The sequence below is a fragment of the Aegilops tauschii genome, chromosome 6, assembly GCF_002575655.3.
Source record: "Aegilops tauschii subsp. strangulata cultivar AL8/78 chromosome 6, Aet v6.0, whole genome shotgun sequence".
NCBI classification, from domain to species: Eukaryota; Viridiplantae; Streptophyta; class Magnoliopsida; order Poales; family Poaceae; genus Aegilops; species Aegilops tauschii.
The window spans coordinates 402,693,552-402,716,187 of record NC_053040.3 but is presented as its reverse complement, the minus strand read 5'-3'; the positions used below and the strand labels follow the sequence as shown (position 1 = coordinate 402,716,187).

Below are 22,636 nucleotides of genomic sequence, written 5' to 3'. Positions count from 1 at the left end.
AGCCACCGTGATTGAACACCCTGGAAGTAGTGTCGTAGCTTGCGGGATGCCATGAAGACCGCGTATGCTATCTTTTGGTAGTGGGGGTACCGAGATTTGCATGGTGTGAGAACAGTAGATATGTAGTATACTGGTTTTTGAAGTGGGAATTTGTGTCCGTCCTGTTCTCGTTCGACGACGAGCACGGCGCTCACCACCTGATGTGTTGCCGATATGTATAGCAACATGGGTTCACCCGCGTTTGGTGCAACCAAGATTGGATTGCTTGCTAGGAGGGTTTTTATTTCCTCCAGTCTGGCAGTCGCTGCGTCTGTCCATTCGAAGTTATCAGTGCGCCGTAGGAGGCGATAGAGTGGTAGTGCCTTTTCTCCTAGTCTGGAGATAAAGCGGCTTAGTGCTGCCATGCATCGCGCCAGTTTTTGGACCTGTTTGAGGTCTGTTGGTGTAGCCAACTGTGACAGAGCTCGGATTTTAGCCGGATTTGCTTTGATTCCTCTATTGGAAACAATGAAGCCCAGCAGCTTTCCAGCGGGGACGCCGAAGACACACTTTTCTGGGTTGAGCTTAATGTCATATGCCCGGAGGTTGTTAAACGTAAGACGTAAGTCGTCTATTAGTGTTTCGACATGCCTAGTTTTGATGACGACGTCATCGACGTAAGCTTCTACCGTTTTGCCGATCTGTTTCTCCAGGCATGTTTGAATCATGCGTTGGTATGTCGCACCGGCGTTCTTGAGCCTGAAGGGCATAGTGTTGAAGCAGAATGGCCTGTATGGGGTAATAAATGCTGTTGCAGCTTGATCGGATTCCTTCATTTTGATTTGATGGTATCCAGAATATGCATCGAGGAACCACAGTGAGTCGTGTCCTCCGGTGGCGTCAATGATTTGATCAATGCGGGGAAGGGGAAAAGGATCCTTTGGGCAAGCCTTGTTGAGATCCTTGAAGTCGACACATAGGCGCCAGGATTTATCCTTCTTTGGTACCATCACCAGGTTTGCCAGCCAGTCCGGATGCTTGATTTCTCTAATGAATCCGGCCTCGATGAGCTTGGCCAGCTCCTCCCCCATGGCTTGTCGCTTGGGTTCGGAAAAGCGCTATAGTGTTTGCTTGACTGGTTTAAATCCCTTTAATATGTTGAGGCTATGTTCGGCCAACTCGCGTGGGATTCCTGGCATATCCGAAGGGTGCCAGGCAAATATGTCCCAGTTTTCGCGCAGGAATTTTCGTAGTGCGGCGTCAACTATTGGGTTCAGTTGAGCTCCGATAGATGCTGTCTTCTTGGGGTCCGTTGGGTGGACCTGGAATTTGACTATTTCTTCTGCTGGTTTGAATGAGGTGGATTTGGGGCGTTTGTCGAGGATCACATCGTCCCTGTCCACCGTGGAGCGTAGTGCGGTTATTCTTCGGCCGCGAGCGCTTCGGATAGCGCCTCCAGGGCCAGGGATGCGGTTTTGATTCAGCGCGGAGTGCTATGTCCGGATCACTTACGAGAGTGATTATACCGTTTGGTCCGGGCATTTTGAGCTTCATATACCCGTAATGAGGTATAGCTTGGAGCGTGTAAAAGCATCCCGCCCCAACAGGGCGTGATATCCGCTGCTGAAAGGGGCCACTTGGAAAGTTATTTCTTCGGACCGATAGTTCTCTGGCGTGCCGAATACCACGTCAAGTGTGATTTTGCCCGCGCACCGCGCCTCCCGACTGGGAATAATTCCCCGAAAGGTTGTGTTACTTTGCTTGATGCGGCTTCCGTCTATTTCCATTTTATGGAGTGTGTCCTCATAAATGAGATTTAGTCCGCTACCGCCGTCCATGAGGACCTTGGTGAGTCGAAACCCATCCACGATGGGACTGAGGACTAACGCGGCTGGCGCTCGTACTGTTCTGTACTTTGGTTCGTCACCGGCGTTGAATGTTATAGCCGTGTCGTTCCATGGGTTTATTACAACAATTTGGCAGACTTCGTCGAGCTCGCGAAGTGCCCTTTTGCGCTTGTTGTTTGAAGCGAATGTCTCAAAGACCGTCAATACTCTTGGGTCGTCGTCTTCTGGGGGATGCTGTTCCGGGGCGTCCTTGATAAGGATGTCCTCGCCGCTCTTGGCTACCTGTCGTAGTATCCAACATGCTCTAAGGCTGTGGGTTGCCACGGTATCTGTTGTTGTATGTATTTTGCATGGGCCATCGAGCCACCCCTCCAGAACGGTGCCGTGCCGTATAGCGCCTTTGTGTTTCTTGACTGTTGGACTGGGCGTGCCACGAGGGTGCGCCCTTTTCGCCTGTGGGGGAGTTGGTTTGGGACTGACGGTTCCCAGCGAGCTGCCCGAGTTTCCCAGGTGCTCTCCATCGCGCTGTACTTTTGTACGATGGTTGCTAAGTCAGTGAATTTCAGTATGCGGCGGCGATTGATGGCGTTGAGGATTCCTTCGTCCGCGCAATTTTTGCAGAACCCTGATATTGCGTCCTCGTCACGACAATCTTTTACCTTGTCCTTGACAAGGAGGAATCTGGCCCAGAAGTGGTGGACCTTTTCCCGAGACTGCTGTTTTATGCTCATGAGAGCGTCTATGTCCGGGTGGGTGGGTGGAATTAAATCCGAACCCCGACCTGACCGATTATCCGGAGTCTGATGACCTTCCGGGCTTGACAGTCCGGGTTCCGGAATATCTTCTGATTGTTCGGGACCGCCGTCCGATGCTATGTTCGGAGGGCTGGTCGCATCCTTTCGCGGGTGAGTATCCGGCTCTTCATGAACGGCGATCCGAACATAGTCCGTCTTCGATATAGAGGAAGACTCGCCGTCCTGCTCCAAGACTACCGCAATCTGGTGGGTGACCGGTGGAGTTTCGGTTTCTCCCTGATCGGTTTTAGGCCCGATCCGATCGTAATCTGTGGCGATTCCCAAAGCGGCGATGCGATCTAGGAGCTCGTTTAAGGACGAAAACTCAGCCGGATCCATCTGTTTGGAGTGCTCGGAATTGATGCGAAGGGGGTTTTCGATGGCCCGAGAGGTCATCGTCGGCTCAACGGCCGAACGGGCGATCATAGTAAAGTCGCCCAGCCGGAGGGTTTGGCCAGGGGCCAAAGCTACCCCGGCGGTGATGTTGTCTTTAAGGACAAGGCGAGCCATCGAGCCTTTCATCAACGAGACAGTGGAACTCTCAATGAAAGCACCAATGTCGGTGTCAAAACCGGCGGATCTCGGGTAGGGGGTCCCGAACTGTGCGTCTAGGATTGATGGTAATAGGAGACGGGGGACACGATGTTTACCCAGGTTCAGGCCCTCTCTATGGAGATAATACCATACTTCCTGCTTGATTGATCTTGATGAATATAAGTGTTACAAGAGTTGATCTACCACGAGATCGTAATGGCTAAACCCTAGAAGTCTAACCTATATGACTATGGTAATGTGTGTCCTTTCCGGACTAACCCCTCCGGTTTATATAGACACCGGGGGGATCTAGGGTTTACATAGAGTCGGTTACACAAGAAGGAATCTTCATGATCGGTCGCCAAGCTTGCCTTCCACGCCAAGCAGAGTCCAATCCGGACACGGGTACAGTCTTCGGCCTTCATGTCCTCACAGCCCATCAGTCCGGCCCACGGATAACAGGCCGGACGCCCGAGGACCCCTTAGTCCAGGACTCCCTCAATCACCGCTTCTTCACCTGTCCGGCGGCCCGCAAAGTATGGCGTGCTACCGGTATTCAACCTCATTTCTCTCCGATCGCTGAGTTCTTCACCTCTGCCTTGCCACCTGCTCTGCCGTACTCAGTCCGCCCCTCCTTGCTACTTCTCATTCTCTGGAAAATCTAGGATGCTAGGAACAAAAAAGTTTTCCAGAGTCTCGAGATCGATGCTAGAGGTACGATCAGAGCGATTCTAGAAGACCTTATACTTTGGTCTCACCGTTTCAAGACGGCATTACTTAAAGGAACACGCCGGGCTGTGGCGTGATTTCCTCTCCTCTCGCATTGCGTGAGTTGTGTAACCTTTCTCTCCTTTTTGAAATATATTCAGGTGGGGAGCCTTTGCCCCCCGTTGACCATTTCAAAAAAGAAAAAACTTTAGGATTGGTAGTTACGATTAGAGGTGTAAGCCGTGTGCTGTTATATCGTTATGACAACCCAAGATCCTCTTTATATTTTTCTGATGCTTAGAAGCAAGACCGAAAACAGGTTGCTGGTTCGGTGCCTCGGATCAGGGCACTTACGTGGGAGTTGTTAACTCCCTTTTTCTCTCTCAGTTTGTTATAACAGGAGATTACTCCCAACTCATGATGTTGTTTTTAGCTTCGTCTTAATAAAAATTTTGTGTACTTTGTTCCAGTTTATACAAAAATTTATTAACATCTATCTATGATTTCATCATCATTGAATGCATTTTCATATCACATATGTTTGCGATAGCAAACATATTGTTTCCTGTAACTTTGGTCAAACTTTATAAAGTTTAACTTAGGACAAACCTAATATATAGAGTAAATAAAAACACAGAGGGGATAATCCTAATGACGAACCTTATGTGTTTCAGGCTCTATAATTAACAGAGAAAACATGGTTCGTGCATGTGATAGAAGACTCTGATGGGTCGTACTACGCCTCTTGAGACGCGGATGAGGATACGATGTCTTCGAATGGCCTACCTGTGGAGACGACACTTTCCTCATACAACTCGGGTGGCGTGCTCTTGTGGGGGAGAAAGCCAAGGCTCTCGGCATTGCCGGTCGCAGGGTTATACGCATAAAGTTTGTAAGCGCTCTTGAATCTTTCCTCTTTTGACAACTTGCAGTACACCCTGAACAGGATGCGGCGATCATCGTCGATGAAGGCGAGTGGGCTGGGGCTGCTCCGGCATATCGAGAACTGCATGACCTCCAGCGGCCACGCCGCATTCAGGTCTATGCGGCAGTGTAGATCCCACACACCGGCCTCGTGGTCGCGCAACAACCATATGTCATGTTGTTGTACAGGTTCGGTAGCTGTGCCGAAGAGGCACAGGTGTCCCCCGAGCTCCGCCAGCCCGTAAAGCTGGTCTATACCATGACAGGATGGTGGCGGCGGCAAGACCTCGAAAGCCTCATCTGAGAGCGAGAAGGAGATTATCTTCGGGTTCTGGCGCCCGAACCCCCTCCAGTATAGGTGGCCTTGCGCGAAGACAGACGTACTGTCCAATCTCACCATGCCCAGTGCGGAGCTGCTCGCCGGTGGTCGCCAGGCGCCCTTGGAGTTGATCTCATAGACCTCACAAACAGTGCGGAAGCGGAACTCGGTGCCGTCCAAGTCCCTGTGGTAGGAGTAGGAGATAAGCACCATCTTGTGCTTCTTGCTACGCGCGTCGTAGCCGATCCCCAGGCTCTTATCATTCAACCCGTGCCGCGGAAGCGCAGTCATCTCGCCAGTGGACGGGTTGCAGACGTAGTGGATCCCGTTCGCGGTGTTCTCCATGATGACGAGCCCGTGACACCGCGAGCTGCATCTGGTGCGCATGCCATCCGGGAAGACGGCTACGGGTGATGCGGCGAGGGAGCGGTCAGCAAGTGACCATGATCGTACCTCCATGTTGCCTGCCTTCGCGTCGTGGAGGAAGAAAAGCTTGAGACCGCCGCGGCCGCTGGCGAGCCGGCGATGGCGGTCGACGAAGGCGTCATGGGAGAGCGCCGCGGCCCAGGTGCGCGAGAGGCAGCGGCACCGGCCCACTGTTTTGGGTGGCAGCCTCACAAAGATTTCCTCCATGATCTCATCGGGAAGTATGGCGCACACGCGATGACATAGAGTTTGTTGTGCCTTGCATGGTGGTGCGGCCATGGCGGCTTGATGGAGCTGCAGATGGCACGGCGCCGCCAGAACGAGATGTCGTGATCTTTTTTCTTGGAAAAAACGGAGGTTGAGAGATGTGATCTAGCCAGGAAAGATACGAGATACACGTACGTGGCTTGGGACTTATGGTATGGGCGTTTGGAGACGGACGAGGATCACGCGGAGTTAATTTCAAGCCGGACTAGGATCGTCGCAGGTTTGCAGGCCAAGTACACGCTGAGGGATGATATGTATCGCCAGTGGTTCTGCTTTTTTGAGGTTTTTTTAGGGTTATGTATCGCCAGTGGTGACCCCGATCGTAGGAATCGCTCCCAGGTGTGATGTGGGCCGGCCCAGATCGCTTTCCGTCTCGCTTGACGCTACTTGTACGATTTCTGATTGCCTCAAAAAAAAAACTTGTACGATTTCTATTTTTTATGATGTCTTTCCTTTTTCCAGTGCACCAATAAACAAAGTCAATTTTTTTTAAAATGTTGTGAATCCAAAACTGTTCTTGGATTCTAAAAATTTCATGAATTTGAAGAAAGTTCACAAATTCAAAATTGTTGGATTTGAAAAATGACCGTCAATCCAAAAACAATGTTTAGGAATTCAAAAAAGTGGTCCTGATTTCAAAACATGGTGAATTGTTTTTTATAATACACACTGTTCAATTATTTAATATATGATGAATATTTTATTTATACACAATGAACTTTCTTTAATACATGGTGGACAAATTCTAATTATACACTGAATATTTTGTAAATACGGCGAACATTTTTACAAGATACACACTGAAAAATTATTTGATTTACAATGAACTTTTTAAGTATATGTTGAACAATTTTGAACTACACACTGAACAAAATGTACACCAATTCGAAAAGGTGTTCTCGAATTCTTTTTTTGCAAATTCAAAAAATGTTCGCAAATCCAATAATTGTTCACGAATTGAAAAAAGTGGTTGTGAGTTCAAAATATGTTCGTGAATGAAAAAAAAAATGTTCTTGAATTCAAAAAAATGTTCGTGAACCAATAATTGTTCATGAATCAATACAAATCCGTGAATTCAAAAATATTCATGGACCCAGCTCCGCCCGATTGGGGAATCTGCGGTATTGAGAGTTTTTTCTCATAGACAACCAGGTAACTAATTTGTTGAAATATTCGCTAATCTCTTATCCCAGCCTGTCTGCCCCTTTTAATCACCAGGCCGAAATCGCCGTGAATTCATTTTTCTTCTAGCTGATTCGAGGGTTTTCTTTCATTCACAGAGTGTACAGTGCAAGGACACATCAGGCCTTTGCGGCCTCGGTCAGACAGCCGAGGAGTTCCATCTCACCGTACCAGATGACTTCAGGAGGCGGGCGATATGTTCAATCTCACCCTACCTCGGTTGGCCTTGCCTACTTTTCTGAACATATACTATATATTACTGTATTTGGATAAAAGATGCCACATGCAGTATATACATCAAAGGGGGTTTTCCTTCTTTTTATATTAGGCAATTAGTGATGTATTCTTTTGATTACTCTCATATTTGCATGACATCATGGTTACACTATCAGTTTAATTATATTTTTTTGTCCTTTGATTTCAACTGCTGTACTGTTCTTTCAATTAGTTGCATGTTACCATATTCTTTAACAATCTTATCATTTTTTGCAGTACATCCCTTGCTTTGCAACAGCATCTGTAGTACACAATCTTGCCCTTTACATAACTGAAGCCTGCAGGGACGTCATATTGAACACAAACCATGGGTTTACAATCGTTGCTTCTGTAAGACCTGATTAACATGGTCACTCCTATTTTGGCACGGGCCTTCGGACAGAAATTTCTAAGTTTTATGTAGTGCAAGCTGGTACTAAAAGGGGGTGTGCTACGCGTCGGCCGGCGGATCTTCCGGGTCCTGAGCCGTCAGATCTGCGGCGAGTAGCAGTCAAGCGGCATCCTTCATCATTGCAACGAAGCTAATGTTGCAGAAAAGTTTGCAACAAAGGTCGTGTTGCAGAAAATCTTTGTAACAGAGACCGTGTTGCGGATTTTTTGCAACATAGGTCATGTTGCAAAAATCCCCTTCTCCTCACGCATTGCAACAACCATTATGTTTCAGAAACATAACCTTTGTTGAAATCCATGTAATTCCAACTAAGTGAGAATCAGAAGGAGAGAGGACGCATTTCAACAATGATTGTGTTTCATAGAGTGTACAGTGCAAGGACACATCAGGCCTTTGCGGCCTCGGCCAGACAGTCGAGGAGTTCCATCTCACCGTACGAGATGACTTCAGGAGGCGCACAATATGTTCAATCTCACCCTACCTCCGTTCGCATGGCATACTTTTCTGAACATATACTATATATTACTACATTTGGATAAAAGGTGTCACATGCAACATATACTGATGGAAATATGCCCTAGACGCAATAATAAAATGGTTATTATTATATTTCCTTAATCATGATAAAGTTTTATTATTCATGCTAGAATTGTATTGACTGGAAACTTCAATACATGTGTGGATACATAAACAAATACTGTGTCCCTAGTGAGCCTCTACTAGACTAGCTCGTTGATTAAAAGATGGTTAAGGTTTCCTAACCATAGACATGAGTTGTCATTCGATAACGGGATCACATCATTAGGAGAATGATGTGATGGACAAGACCCATCTGTTAGCTTAGCATACGATCGTTCATTTTATTGCTATTGCTTTCTTAATGTCAAATACATATTCCTTCCACTATAAGATCATGCAACTCCCGGATACCGGAAGAATACCTTGTGTGCTATCAAATACAACGTAACTGGGTGATCATAAAGATGTTCTACAGGTATCTCCGAAGGTGTCTGTTGAGTTGGCATAGATCGAGATTAGGATTTGTCACTCCATGTATCGGAGAGGTATCTCTAGGCCCTCTCAGTAATACACATCACAAGAAGCTTGCAAGCAAAATGACTAAGGAGTTAGTTATGAGATGATGTATTATGGAATGAGTGAAGGGACTTGCCGTTAACGATATTGAACTAGGTATGGAGATACCGACGATTGAATCTCGGGCAAGTAACATACCGATGGACAAAGGGAATTACGTATGTTGTCATAACGGTTCGACCGATAAAGATCTTCGTAGAATATGTAGGAGCCAATATGGGCATCCAGGTTCCGCTATTGGTTATTGACCGGAGAGGTGTCTCGGTCATGTCTACATAGTTCTCGAACCCGTAGGGTCCGCACGCTTAACGTTCGTTCGATATAGTGTTATATGAGTTATATGATTTGGTGACCGAATGTTGTTCGGAGTCCCGGATGAGATCACGGACATGACGAGGAGTCTCGAAATGGTCGAGAGGTAAATATTGATATATAGGACGATGGTATATGGCTACCGGAAGTGTTTCAGAGTGTATCGGGTAGTCATCGGAGTACCGGAGGGGGTACTGGACACCCCCGGGAGGATAGTGGGCCTATTGGGCCATTAGAGGGGAGCACATGAGCCCACAAGAGGCTGGCACACCCCCAATGGCAGCCGCCCAAGTGGGGGAAAGGAAAGGTGGGGGGGGGGGATTCGGCCTCCCCCTTCCTTCCCTCTTCCCCCTTTCCTTTCCCCCTCCTATAAATATGGTAAGGGGGGGCACTTGGGAAGGGACCCCAAGTAGGATTCGGCCTACTTGGGGTGCCCTCCTGGCTGCTCCCTCCTCCCCCACCTATATATATGTGGGAGGGGGTGCCTAGCACAACCACGACAATCTCTGAGCCGTGTGCGGCGCCCCCCTCCACCATTTACACCCTCGGTCATATTTTCGGAGTGCTTAGGCGAAGCCCTGCGGAGATAGCATCACCATCACCACGCTGTCGTGCTGCCGGAACTCATCCACTACCTCGCCGTCTTGCTAGATCAAGAAGGCGTGGACGTACCGAGCTGAACGTGTGCTGAACGCGGAGGTGCCGTACGTTCGGTACTCGATCGGTTGGATCGCGAAGAAGTTCGACTACATCAACCGCGTTACTAAACACTTCTGCTTACGGTCTACGAGGGTATGTAGACACACTCCCCCCTCGTTGCTATGCATCTCCATGGTTAGATCTTGCGTGTGCGTAGAATTTTTTTTGTTTTCCATGCAATGTTTCCCAATAGTGGCATCCGAGCCAGGTCTATGCGTAGATGATATGCACGAGTAAAACACAAAGAAGTTGTGGGCGGTGATGTTCATACTGCTTGCCACCAACGTCTTATTTTGATTCGGCGGCATTGTGGGATGAAGCAGCCCGGACCAACCTTACATGTCCACACACATGAGACCGGTTCCACCGACTGACATGCAACTTGTTTTGCATAAAGGTGGCTGGCGGGTGTCTGTTTCTCCTACTTTAGTTGAATCAAATTTGACTACGGCCGGTCCTTGAAGAAGGTTAAAACAGCAAACTTGATAATCACCGTTGTGGTTTTGCGTAGGTAAGAACGGTTCTTGCTAGTTGCCCGTAGCAGCCACATAAAACTTACAACAACAAAGTAGAGGACGTCTAATGTGACACCCTGGTTTTTGCCCTTTTTCTTTTTCTGGGTTTTATTGCATTTTTGAATTGAATTTGAGTTTTGAATCAACTCATTTGGACTTAATCACTTGGGTATTTCTTTGATTTTCACCCTAGTCACTCATCTCACCCTCTAACTCATTTCTTGCCCTTTGTCATACCTCAATATTATCTTGGGAATATTTTTCTTAAACTAAAAATATTCATTTTCCCTTATTAAGCCCTTCATTCACTTCTACTCCAAAGCAACCCTCATTTTTGTTGCCCACAAAAATCTGAGAAAATTCCTGAATATTCTTTGAACCTTGGCACAACTTCCTGTGCAAAAATATTTCATGGTTATTTGGAATATTTTTGCTACAGAAAATCTTTTCCATTCTGGTCAGAAAATGCATGTTGTGAAGGAAGTGCATTTTCCTTGATCCTCTGGAGCTAAATTTTTTAGGGAATCATTACCTTCCTAAGAGAAGCTTAACCTCCAAAGATCAGCTCCTAACTCTCTCTAGAATCCTCTCTACTTAGCTCACAAGTTTCTGTCCAGAAACTTGCTGAGGCTCTCTTGTTCAATCTGGTCAGCCTGGCAGTGTGCCATCACCTCTGCTAGGCCGAACACTGCAGGGACAAGCTCCAAGACATGATTTCACCACTCGGGCGCGACGTGTAGTGCCAGTGCACGCGGTGATCGCATGTGGACACAGTGCCAGGTGGGTGTTCGACGCGCTCTGGGTGGCGCCAAGGCCTCTGTTTCGCCCGTGCGCGCGCCCGAGGCCAAACTAGCTCGCCGCCTAGCGCCTACTGCTTCGTCTCATCACCCTTGCCCCCCTGCTGGTCGCCGACGCTAGAGATCGCTGCAGCGATCATGAGCACGTTGTGCCCGAGTGTACAGTGAGCCCGTGCTCCCTGTCGTCGCCTTCCCGCACGCCTTGTGTTCGGCTGCGAGCTCCCATAGTGGCCGCGTGACCCCTGGCCACTTCTCCCCCTCTCTCTGACCCCTCTCGTCACCGTGCACCGCTTCCAGAGAGCTCGCCGGCGCTCTCGATCCCCTCCATATCCACGGCTATAAATAGGACCCCCCGTGCTCGTTCCACCTCACCATCCTCCTCCTCTGGCACTCATACATCCTCTAGATAGCAGCGGCCAGGCCAGGCGGGCCTCTGGCCGCCGTTCTGCTCTGAAACTCGCCGCCGACCCCGCCTCGGCGTTCTACTTTCTCCGGCGCCCCTCGTCTTCCTCCGACCTCTCCTGTGTGCTCGTGGTGCTCCACTAGTCGTGTTGGTGCTGCTGGATCTGCTGGACCGGCCCTGCCTCACCGGATTCAGCAACTCCGACGAGCCATCCTCCGCCGACGCCTCTGGAGACGACCACTTCGACGCCCTCCGTCCACCTCTCGCCGAGCTATGGGTACGTGCAGGTCCGCCGTAGTCTTGTGCATCCATCCATCCTCTCGCTGGCGGTAGCCGAGCCCTCATCGCCGGAGAACCACCGGCGACGAGCCGCCCTCCCTCTGTTTCCCTCTCTCTCTAGACCTGACCGTGGGGCCCGCTGGTCATCCACCCAGCCGCCTCCCGAAGCGGTATGAGTGGAGGCGCCCCGCTGGTCTATGCCTTCGACGTCACCCCCTCTCTGATTTCTCTAAAATCAATTTAAATTAAAAAATTGACTAAACTTTGACCTGCTCTAACTTCTATTCTATAAGTCCAAATGATATGATTCTTTTTGCACTAGTTTTGTATTGATCTCCTCTATCAGCCTGCAAAAGATGGGATTTTTGCTTGCTGTAAATCTTTTCTGTTGCATTTAAATGTGTTATGTGACATTTTCTTTTGCCGTTTTTAAATGTTTTCAGAAGGAACTTGTTGCCTTGAGGAGAACTAGGAGGAGTGTGACCCTCCTCTGCACTAAGGCAAGCCATGAGAAATATTTGCAAGAAGGTCATTTCAATAACTATGATTTTCACTTGAATATGATTATTTTAAATGCATATAGAAAATTCCTATAAAGTCATTTGATGCTAGTTTCATGTTCTTGCTATGCTTGTTCTGTTATCAGTAGCATTTTAGTTGGATAACTAAGCTTATGCTTGAGCTAGTTCATATCGGTATTATGTTGAAATGGTGCATATATAGTTCATTGCATTTTCATGGCATACTATGACTCGGTGAAATTTATTTTCAAGTTGAAACCTAATAATAAACCAACTTGAACATGTTGTTGATTGAGTCATGGTGCCACCGAATCGAGCTTCCCGAGTGCAACCACATTTGCCTTTATGGGGAGCCCCTTTCTCGATCTATTGTTATGCCTCTCGCCGGTGCCTCCTGAAGGAAATATGCCCTAGAGGCAATAATAAAGTTGTTATTTTATATTTCCTTATTCATGATAAATGTTTATTATTCATGCTTGAATTGTATGGATCAGAAACCCAAATACATGTGTGAATACATAGACAAACATTGTGTCCCTAGTGAGCCTATACTAGACTAGCTCATCGATCAAAGATGGTTAAGGTTTCCTAATCATGGACATGAGTTCTCATTTGATAACGGGATCAAATCATTAGGAGAATGATGTGATGTATAAGACCCATCCGTTTGCTTAGCATATTGATCGTTCAGTTTTATTGCTACAGCTTTCATGTATGTCAAATACATATTCCTTTGACTATGAGATCATGCAACTCCCGAATACCGGAAGAATACCTTGTGTGCTATCAACCGTCACAACGTAACTGGGTGATTATAAAGTTTCTCTACAGGTATCTCTGAAGGTGTTTTGTTGGGTTGGCGTGAATCGAGATTAGAATTTGTCACTCCGAGTATCGGAGAGGTATCTCCGGGCCCTCTCGGTAATGCACATCATAATAAGCCTTGCAAGCAAAGGACTAATGAGTTAGTTACAGGATGATGTATTACGGAACAAGTAAAGAGACTTGCCGGTAACGAGATTGAACTAGGTATAGAGATACCGACGATCAAATCTCGGGCAAGTAACATACCGACGGACAAAGGGAATTGTGTATGTTGTCATAACGGTTCGACCGATAAAGATCTTCGTAGAATATGTAGGAGCCAATATGAGCTTCCAGGTTCCACTATTGGTTATTGACCGGAGAGGTGTCTTGGTCATGTCTACATAGTTCTCGAACCCGTAGGGTCCGCACGCTTAACGTTCAATGACGATATTGTATTATATGAGTTATGTGATTTGGTGACCGAATGTTGTTCGGAGTTCCGGATGAGATCACGGACATGATGAGGAGTCTCGAAATGGTCGAGAGGTAAAAATTGATATAGAAGATGATAGTATTCGGACACCGGAAGTGTTCCGGAGTGTATCGGGTAATTATCGGAGTACCGGGGGGGGGGGGGTTACCGGAACCCCCGAGGAAAAGATATGGGACATATGGGCCATGAGAGGGGAGCACACTAGCCCACAAGGGGTGGCGCGCCCCCCTATGGAAGGAGACCGAGTGGGAGAAGGGACAGAGGGGATTCACCCTCCCTTTCCTTCTCTCCTTCCCCTTCCCTTTTCCCCCTCCGACAATTATGGAAGGGGGGAGGCCAAATTGGGGAAGACCCCAAGTAGGATTCGGCCTACTTCGGGCGCCCCTTGGCTGCCTCCCCTCCCCTTCCACCTATATATATGTGGGGAGGGGGCGCCTAGAACACACAACATCAACTGTTAGCCGTGTGCGGCGCCCCCCTCCACAGTTTACACCCCCGGTCATATTTTCGTGGTGCTTAGGCGAAGCCCTGCGAGAATCGCTACACCATCACCGTCACCACGCCGTAGTGCTGACGGAACTCATCTACAACCTCGACACCTTTCTGGATCAAGAAGGCGAGGGACGTCACCGAGCTGAACGAGTGCAGAACTCAGAGGTGTCGTATGTTCGGTACTCAATCGGTGGAGCACGAAGAAAGTTCGACTACATCAACCACGTTGTGAAACGCTTCCGCTTACGGTCTATGAGGGTATGTCTCCCAACACCTCCAACTAGGGAAGGGTATGTGCTTGCGCTACCCTGGCCCGGTAGGCAGGCATACCCTTGTGTGCCCATAGTTGTTTTGGTACCATGTCCCCATTTGGGACCGATTGTTTTGCCACAACGATGGCCGTTGGATGTCCGTAGTGGCATCGGGGCCACCCATGACTTAGCCCAAAGGGGATTTGGTCGGAGTGGCCGGGAGAGTGTCTTGGCAATAGATTGGTTCTGTCGGAATGCCGTTGGTCCACCCAAATGGGAGACCGAAGCCATGGGTTTCATGGTGTGGGTACATTGTGCTAACCTCTGCAGAGTTTAAGCTATCGATAGCTGCGTCCTCGGTCATGGACACAAGTTCGTAGTAGGTCACACCATGGATCAACAGAAATATTAAACTTGCACACTAAATGTGTTGGGAAAGTAGCATGCAATTTCAAAAAAATTCCTACGCTCACGCAAGATCTATCTAGGAGATGCATATCAATGAGAGGGGGAGAGTGTGTCCACGTACCCTCGTAGACCGAAAGCGGAAGCATTAGCTTAACGCAATTGATGTAGTCGAACGTCTTCTCGATTCAACCGATCAAGCACCGAACGTACGTCACCTCTGAGTTCTGCACACGTTTAGCTCGATGACGTCCCTCGAACTCTTGATCCAACAAAGTGTCGAGGGAGAGTTTCGTCAGCACGATGGCGTGGTGACGGTGATGGTGAAGTTATTCGCGTAGGGCTTCGCCTAAGCACTACAACAATATGACCGGAGGAGTAAACGGTGGAGGGGGGCACCGCACAAGGCTAAGAACAATTGAAGTGCTTTGGGGTGCCCCCTGCCCCCGTATATAAAGGAGGAGAGGGGAGGAGGACGACCCTAGGGGGCGCGCCAAGTGGGGGGAAACCCACTAGGACTCCTAGTCCTAGTCGCCCCCCCCCCTTCCTTCTTTCGGAGGGGGAAATGAGAAAGGAGAGGGGGAGGGAGAAGGAAAGGGGGGCCGCGCCCCCTCCCCTTGTCCAATTCGGACTCCCCATGGGGGGGCACACCTTGCGGGCTGCCCTCTCTCTCCCCTATGGCCCATGTAGCCCATTACTTTCCCCGGGGGGTTCCGGTAACCTCCCGGTACTCCGATAAATATCCGAAATGCTCTGGAACCATTCCGATGTCCGAATACTATTGTCCAATATATCAGTATTTACCTCTCAACCATTTCGAGACTCCTCGTCATGTCCATGATCTCATCTGGGGCTCCGAACAATCTTCGGTCACCAAAACACATAATACAAATCGTCATCGAACGTTAAGCGTGTGGACCCTACGGGTTCAAGAACTATGTAGACATGACCGAGACACCTCTCCGGTCAATAACCAATAGCGTAACCTGGATGCTCATATTGGCTCCCACATATTCTACGAATATCTTTATCGGTCGAACCATTATGACGACATACGTTATTCCCTTTGTCATCGGTATGTTACTTGCCCGAGATTCGATCGTCGGTATCCTCATACCTAGTTCAATCTCATTACCGGCAAGTCTCTTTACTCGTTCCGTAATGTATCATCCCGTAACTAACTCATTAGTCACATTGCTTGCAAGGCTTATTATGGTGTGCATTACCGAGAGGGCCTAGAGATACCTCTCCGATACTCGGAGTGAGAAATCCTAATCTCGATCTATGCCAACCCAACAAAACACCTTCGGAGATACCTGTAGAGCATCTTTATAATCACCCTTTTACGTTGTGACGTTTGATAGCACACAAGGTATTCCTCCAGTATTCGGGAGTTGCATAATCTCATAGTCAAAGGAACATGTGTAAGTCATGAAGAAAGCAATAGCAATAAAACTTAACGATCATTATGCTAAGCTAACGGATGGGTCTTGTCCATCACATCATTCTCCTAATGATGTGACCCCGTTCATCAAATGACAACACATGTCTATGGTTAGTAAACTTAACCATCTTTGATTAACGAGCTAGTCTATTAGAGGCTTACTAGGACACTGTTTTGTCTATGTATTCACACATGTATCAAGTTTCCGGTTAATACAACTCTAGCATGAATAATAGATATTTATCATGATATAAGGAAATATAAATAACAACTTTATTATTGCCTCTAGGGCATATTTACTTCAGTCTTCCACTTGCACCAGAGTCAATAATCTAGATTACATTGTAATGATTCTAACACCCATGGAGTCTTGGTGCTGATCATGTTTTGCTCATGGTAGAGGCTTAGTCAACGGGTCTGCCACATTCAGATCCGTATGTATTTTGCAAATATCTATGTCTCCCTCCTTGACTTGATCACGGATGGAGATGAAGCTTCTCTTGATGTGTTTGGTTCTTTTGTGAAATATGGATTCCTTCGCCAAGGCTATTGCTCAAGTATTGTCACAAAAGATTTTCATTGGACCCGATGCACTAGGTATTACACCTAGATCGGATATGAACTCCTTCATCCAGACTCCTTCATTCACTGCTTCCGATGCAGTTATGTACTCCGTTTCACACGTAGATCCTGCCACGACGCTTTTCTTGGAACTGCACCAACTGACAGCTCCACCATTCAATATAAATACGTATCCAGTTTGTGACTTAGAGTTATCCGGATCAGTGTCAAAGCTAGCATCGACGTAACCATTTATGATGAGCTCTTTGTCACCCCCATAAACAAGAAACATATCCTAAGTTCTTTTCAGGTACTTCAGGATGTTCTTGACCGCTGTCCAGTGATCCACTCTTAGATTACTTTGGTACCTCCCTGCTATACTTATAGCAAGGCACACATCAGGTCTGGTACACAGCATAACATACATGATACAACCTATGGCTGAAGCATAGGGAATGACTTTCATTTTCTCTCTATCTTCTGCAGTGGTCAGGCATTGACTTCACACCATGTAACACAGGCAAGAACCCTTTCTTTGACTGATCCATTTTGAACTTCTTCAAAACTTTATCAAGGTATGTGCTTTGTGAAAGTCCAATTAAGCGTCTTGATCTATCTCTATAGATCTTGATGCCCAATATAGAAGCAGCTTCACCGAGGTCTTTCATTGAAAAAATCTTATTCAAGTATCCTTTCATGCTATCCAGAAATTCTATATCATTTCCAATCAACAATATGTCATCCACATACAATATTAGAAATGCTACAGAGTTCCCACTCACTTTCTTGTAAATACAGGCTTCTCCAAAAGTCTGTATAAAACCATATGCTTTGATCACCTCATCAAAGCGTATATTCCAACTCCGAGTGGCTTGCACCAGTCCATAAATGGATCGCTGGAGCTTGCACACTTTGTCAGCACCTTTAGGATCGACAAAACCTTCTGGTTGCATCATATACAACTCTTATTTACCATTAAGGAATGCAATTTTGACATCCATTTGCCAGATTTCATAATCATAAAATGCGGCAATTGCTAACATGATTCGGATAGACTTAAGCATCGCTACGGGTGAGAAGGTCTCATCGTAGTCAACTCCTTGAACTTATCGAAAACCTTTCGCGACAAGTTAAGCTTTGTAGATAGTAACATTACCATCAGCGTCAGTCTTCTTATTGAAGATCCATTTATTCTCTATGGCTTGCCGATCATCGGGCAAGTCCACCAAAGGCCATACTTCGTTCTCATACATGGATCCCATCTCAGATTTCATGGCCTCAAGGAAATTCGCGGAATCTGGGCTCACCCTTGCTTCTTCATAGTTCGTAGGTTCGTCATGGTCTAGTAACATGACTTCCAGAACAGGATTGTCGTACCACTCTGGTGCGGAACGTGCTCTGGTTGACCTACGAGGTTTGGTAGTAACTTGATCTAAAGTTTCATGATAATTATCATTAGCTTCCTCACTAATTGGTGTAGGCATCACTGGAACTGATTTGTGTGATGAACTACTTTCCAATTCAAGGGAAGGTACAATTACCTCATCAAGTTCTACTTTCCTCCCATTTCTTTCGAGAGAAACTCATTCTCTAGAAAGGATCCATTCTTAGCGACAAAGATCTTGCCTTCGGATCTGTGATAGAAGGTGTACCCAACAGTCTCTTTTGGGTATCCTATGAAGACGCACTTCTCCGATTTGGGTTCGAGCTTATCAGGCTAAAGCTTTTTCACATAACCATCGCAACCCCAAACTTTAAGAAACGACAGCTTAGGTTTCTTGCCAAACCATAGTTCATATGGTGTCGTCTCAACGGATTTAGATGGTGCCCTATTTAAAGTGAATGCAGCTGTTTCTAATGCATAACCCCAAAACAATAGTGGTAGATCGGTAAGAGACATCATAGATCACACCATATCTAATAAAGTACGACTACGACGTTCGGACACACCATTACACTGTGGTGTTCCAGGTGGCATGAGTTGTGAAACTATTCCACATTGTTTTCAATGAAGGCCAAACTCGTAACTCAAATATTCGCCTCCGCGATCAGATCATAGAAACTTTATTTTCTTGTTATGATGATTCTCCACTTCACACTAAAATTCTTTGAACTTGTCAAATGTTTCAGACTGGTGTTTCATTAGGTAGATATACCCATATCTGCTCAGATCATCTGTGAAGGTCAGAAAATAACGATACCCGCCACGAGCCTCAACACTCATTGGACCGCATACATCGGTATGTATTATTTCCAATAAGTTAGTAGCTCGCTCCATTGTTCCGGAGAACGGAGTCTTAGTCATCTTGCCCATGAGGCATGGTTCGCAAGCATCAAATGATTCATAATCAAGTGATTCCAAAAGTCCATCTGCATGGAGTTTCTTCATGCGCTTTACACCAATATGACCTAAACGACAGTGCCACAAATATGTTGCACTATTATTATCAACTTTGCATCTTTTGGTATCAATATTATGAATATGTGTATCACCACAATCGAGATTTAAAAAAAATAGACCACTCTTCAAGGGTGCATGACCATAAAAGATATTACTCATATAAATAGAACAACCATTATTCTCTGATTTAAATGGATAACCGTCTCGCATTAAACAAGATCCAGATATAACGTTCATGCTCAATGCTGGCACCAAATAACGATTATTCAGGTCAAAAACTAATCCCGAAGGTAGATGTAGAGGTTGCGTACCGACGGCGATCACATCGACCTTGGAACCATTCCCGACGCGCATCGTCACCTCGTCCTTAGCCAATCTTCGTTTAATCTGTAGCCCCTGTTTCGATTTACAAATATAAATAACCGAACTAGTATCAAATACCCAGGCACTACTACGAGCATTAGTAAGGTACACATCAATAACATGTATATCAAATATACCTTTGTTCACTTTGCCATCCTTGTTATCCGCCAAATACTTGGGGCAGTTCTGCTTCCAGTGACCAATCCCTTTGCAGTAGAAGCACTCAGCTTCAGGCTTAGGTCCAGACTTGGGCTTCTTCCCAGGAGTGGCAACTTGCTTGCCGTTCTTCTTGAAGTTCCCCTTCTTTCGTTTGCCCTTTTTCTTGAAACTAGTGGTCTTGTTAACAATCAACACCTGATGCTCCTTCTTGATTTCTACCTCCGCAACTTTGAGCATTGGGAAGAGCTCGGGAATAGTCTTTTCCATCCCTTGCATATTATAGTTCATCACAAAGCCTTTATAGCTTGGTGGCAGTGATTGAAGAACTCTGTCAATAACAATATCATCTGGAAGATTAACTCCCAGCTGAGTCAAGTGGTTATGGTACCCAAATATTCTGAGTATGTGTTCGCTGCCAGAACTGTTCTCCTCCATCTTGCAGCTATAGAACTTGTTGGAGACTTCATATCTCTCAACTCGGGCATTTGCTTGAAATATTAACTTCAACTCCTGGAACATCTCATATGTTGCATGATGTTCAAAACGTCTTTGAAGTCCTGATTCTAAGCCGTATAGCATGGCACACTGAATTATCGAGTAGTCATCAGATCGAGCTTGCCAGACATTCATAACATCAGCATCAGCTCCTGCAGCAGGCCTTGCACCTAGCGGTGCATCAAGGACACAATTCTTCTGTGCAGCAGTGAGGATAATCCTCGCGTTATGGACCCAATCCGTGTAGTTGCTGCCATCATCTTTCAACTTAGCTTTATCTAGGAACGCATTAAAATTCAAAGGAAGGGTAGCACGGGCCATTGATCTAAAACATAGATATGCAAAAACTAACAAGACTAAGTTCACGATAAATTAAGTTCAATTAATCATATTACTTAAGAACTCCCACTTAGATAGACATCCCTCGAGTCATCTAAATAATCACGTGATCCAAATCAACTAAACCATGTCCGGTCATCATATGAGATGGAGTAGTTTTCAATGGTGAACATCTCTATGTTGATCATATCTACTATATGATTCACGTTCGACCTTTCGGTGTCCAGTGTTCCGAGGCCGTGTCTGTACATGCTAGGCTCGTCAAGTTTAACCCGAGTATTCTGCACGTGCAAAACTGTCTTGCACCTGTTCTATGTGAACGTAGAGCTTATCACACCCGATCATCACGTGGTGTCCCGGCACGACGAACTGTCGCAATGATGCATACTCAGGGAGAACACTTATACCTTGAAATTTTAGTAAGAGGTCATCTTATAATGCTACCGCCGTACTAAGCAAAATAAGGTGCATAAAAGATAAACATCACATGCAATCAAAATATATGACATGATATGGCCATCATCATCTTATGCCTTTGATCTCCATCTCCAAAGCACCGTCATGATCTCCATCGCCACCGGCTTGACACCTTGATCTCCATCGTAATGTCATGGTCGTCTCGCCAACTATTGCTTCTACAACTATCGCTAACGCATAGTGATAAAGTAAATCAATTACATGGCGTGTGCATTTCATACAATAAAGTGACAACCATAAGGCTCCTGACAGTTGCCGATTAATTTTACAAAACATGATCATCTCATACAACAACGTATATCACATCATGTCTTGACCATATCACATCACAATATGCCCTGCAAAAACAAATTAGACATCCTCTACTTTGTTGTTGAAAGTTTTACATGGCTGCTACAGGCTTCTAGTAAGAACCGTTCTTACCTACACATCAAAACCACAACGATGTTTCGTCAAGTTTGCTGTTTTAACCTTCAACAAGGACCAGCCGTAGTCAAATTCGATTCAACTAAAGTTGGAGAAACAGACACCCGCCAGCCACCTTTATGCAAAACAAGTTGCATGTCTGTCGGTGGAACCGGTCTCATGAACGCGGTCATGTAAGGTTGGTCCGGGCCGCTTCATCCAACAATACCGCGGAATCAAAATAAAACGTTGGTAGTAAGCAGTATGACTATCATCACCCACAACTCTTTGTGTTCTACTCGTGCATATCATCTACGCATAGACCTTGCTCATGATGCCACTGTTGGGAACATAGCATGCAATTTCAAAAAAATTCCTACGCTTCACGCAAGATCTATCTAGGAGATGCATAGCAACGAGTGGGGGAGAGTGTGTCCACGTACCCTCATAGACCGAAAGCGGAAGCGTTAGCTTAACGCGGTTGATGTAGTTGAACGTCTTCTCGATTCAACCGATCAAGCACCGAACGTACGGCACCTCCGAGTTCTGCACACGTTCAGCTCGATGACGTCCCTCGAACTCTTGATCTAGCAAAGTGTCGAGGTTGAGTTTCGTCAGCTCGACGGCGTGGTGACGGTGATGGTGAAGTTATCCGTGCAGGGCTTTGCCTAAGCACTACGACAATATGACCAGAGGAGTAAACTGTGGAGGGGGGCACCGCACAAGGCTAAGAACAATTGAAGTGCTTTGGGGTGCCCCCTGCCCCCGTATATAAAGGAGGAGAGGGGAGGAGGCCGGCCCTAGGGTGCGCACCAAGTGGGGGGAAACCCACTAGGACTCCTAGTCCTAGTCAACCCCCCTTCCTTCTTTCGGAGGGGGAAAGGGGAAAGGAGAGGGAGAGGGAGAAGGAAAGGGGGGCCGCGCCCCCTCCCCTTGTCCAGTTCGGACTCCCCGTGGGGGGGGCACCACCCCCTTGCGGGCTGCCCTCCCTCTCCCCTATGGCCCATGTGGCCCATTACTTTCCTCGGGGGGTTCCGGTAACCTCCTGGTACTCCGATAAATATCCGAAACACTCCGGAACCATTCCGATGTCCGAATACTATCGTCCAATATATCAATCTTTACCTCTCGACCATTTCGAGACTCCTCGTCATGTCCGTGATCTCATCCGGGACTCCAAACAATCTTCGGTCACCAAAACACATAAGTCATAATATAAATCGTCATCAAACGTTATGCGTGCGGACCCTACGGGTTCGAGAACTATGTATACATG

At 46.7% G+C, this 22,636-nt stretch overlaps 1 protein-coding gene across 1 annotated transcript; it reads right to left on the bottom strand.

Annotated features, from left to right (window-relative positions):
- Positions 1–4,311: 4,311 nt before the first annotated feature.
- Positions 4,312–5,927, bottom strand: LOC109758326 (putative F-box protein At2g02030). Its single transcript, XM_020317178.2, has one exon. It carries the CDS (start codon positions 5,808–5,810, stop codon positions 4,599–4,601), a length of 1,212 nt encoding a protein of 403 aa, XP_020172767.1. The 5' UTR covers positions 5,811–5,927; the 3' UTR covers positions 4,312–4,598.
- Positions 5,928–22,636: the final 16,709 nt, after the last annotated feature.

Bases quoted from the DNA above. Each gene is read 5' to 3' on its own strand.
- LOC109758326 (XM_020317178.2), bottom strand. From the start codon at position 5,810: ATGGCCGCACCACCATGCAAGGCACAACAAACTCTATGTCATCGCGTG.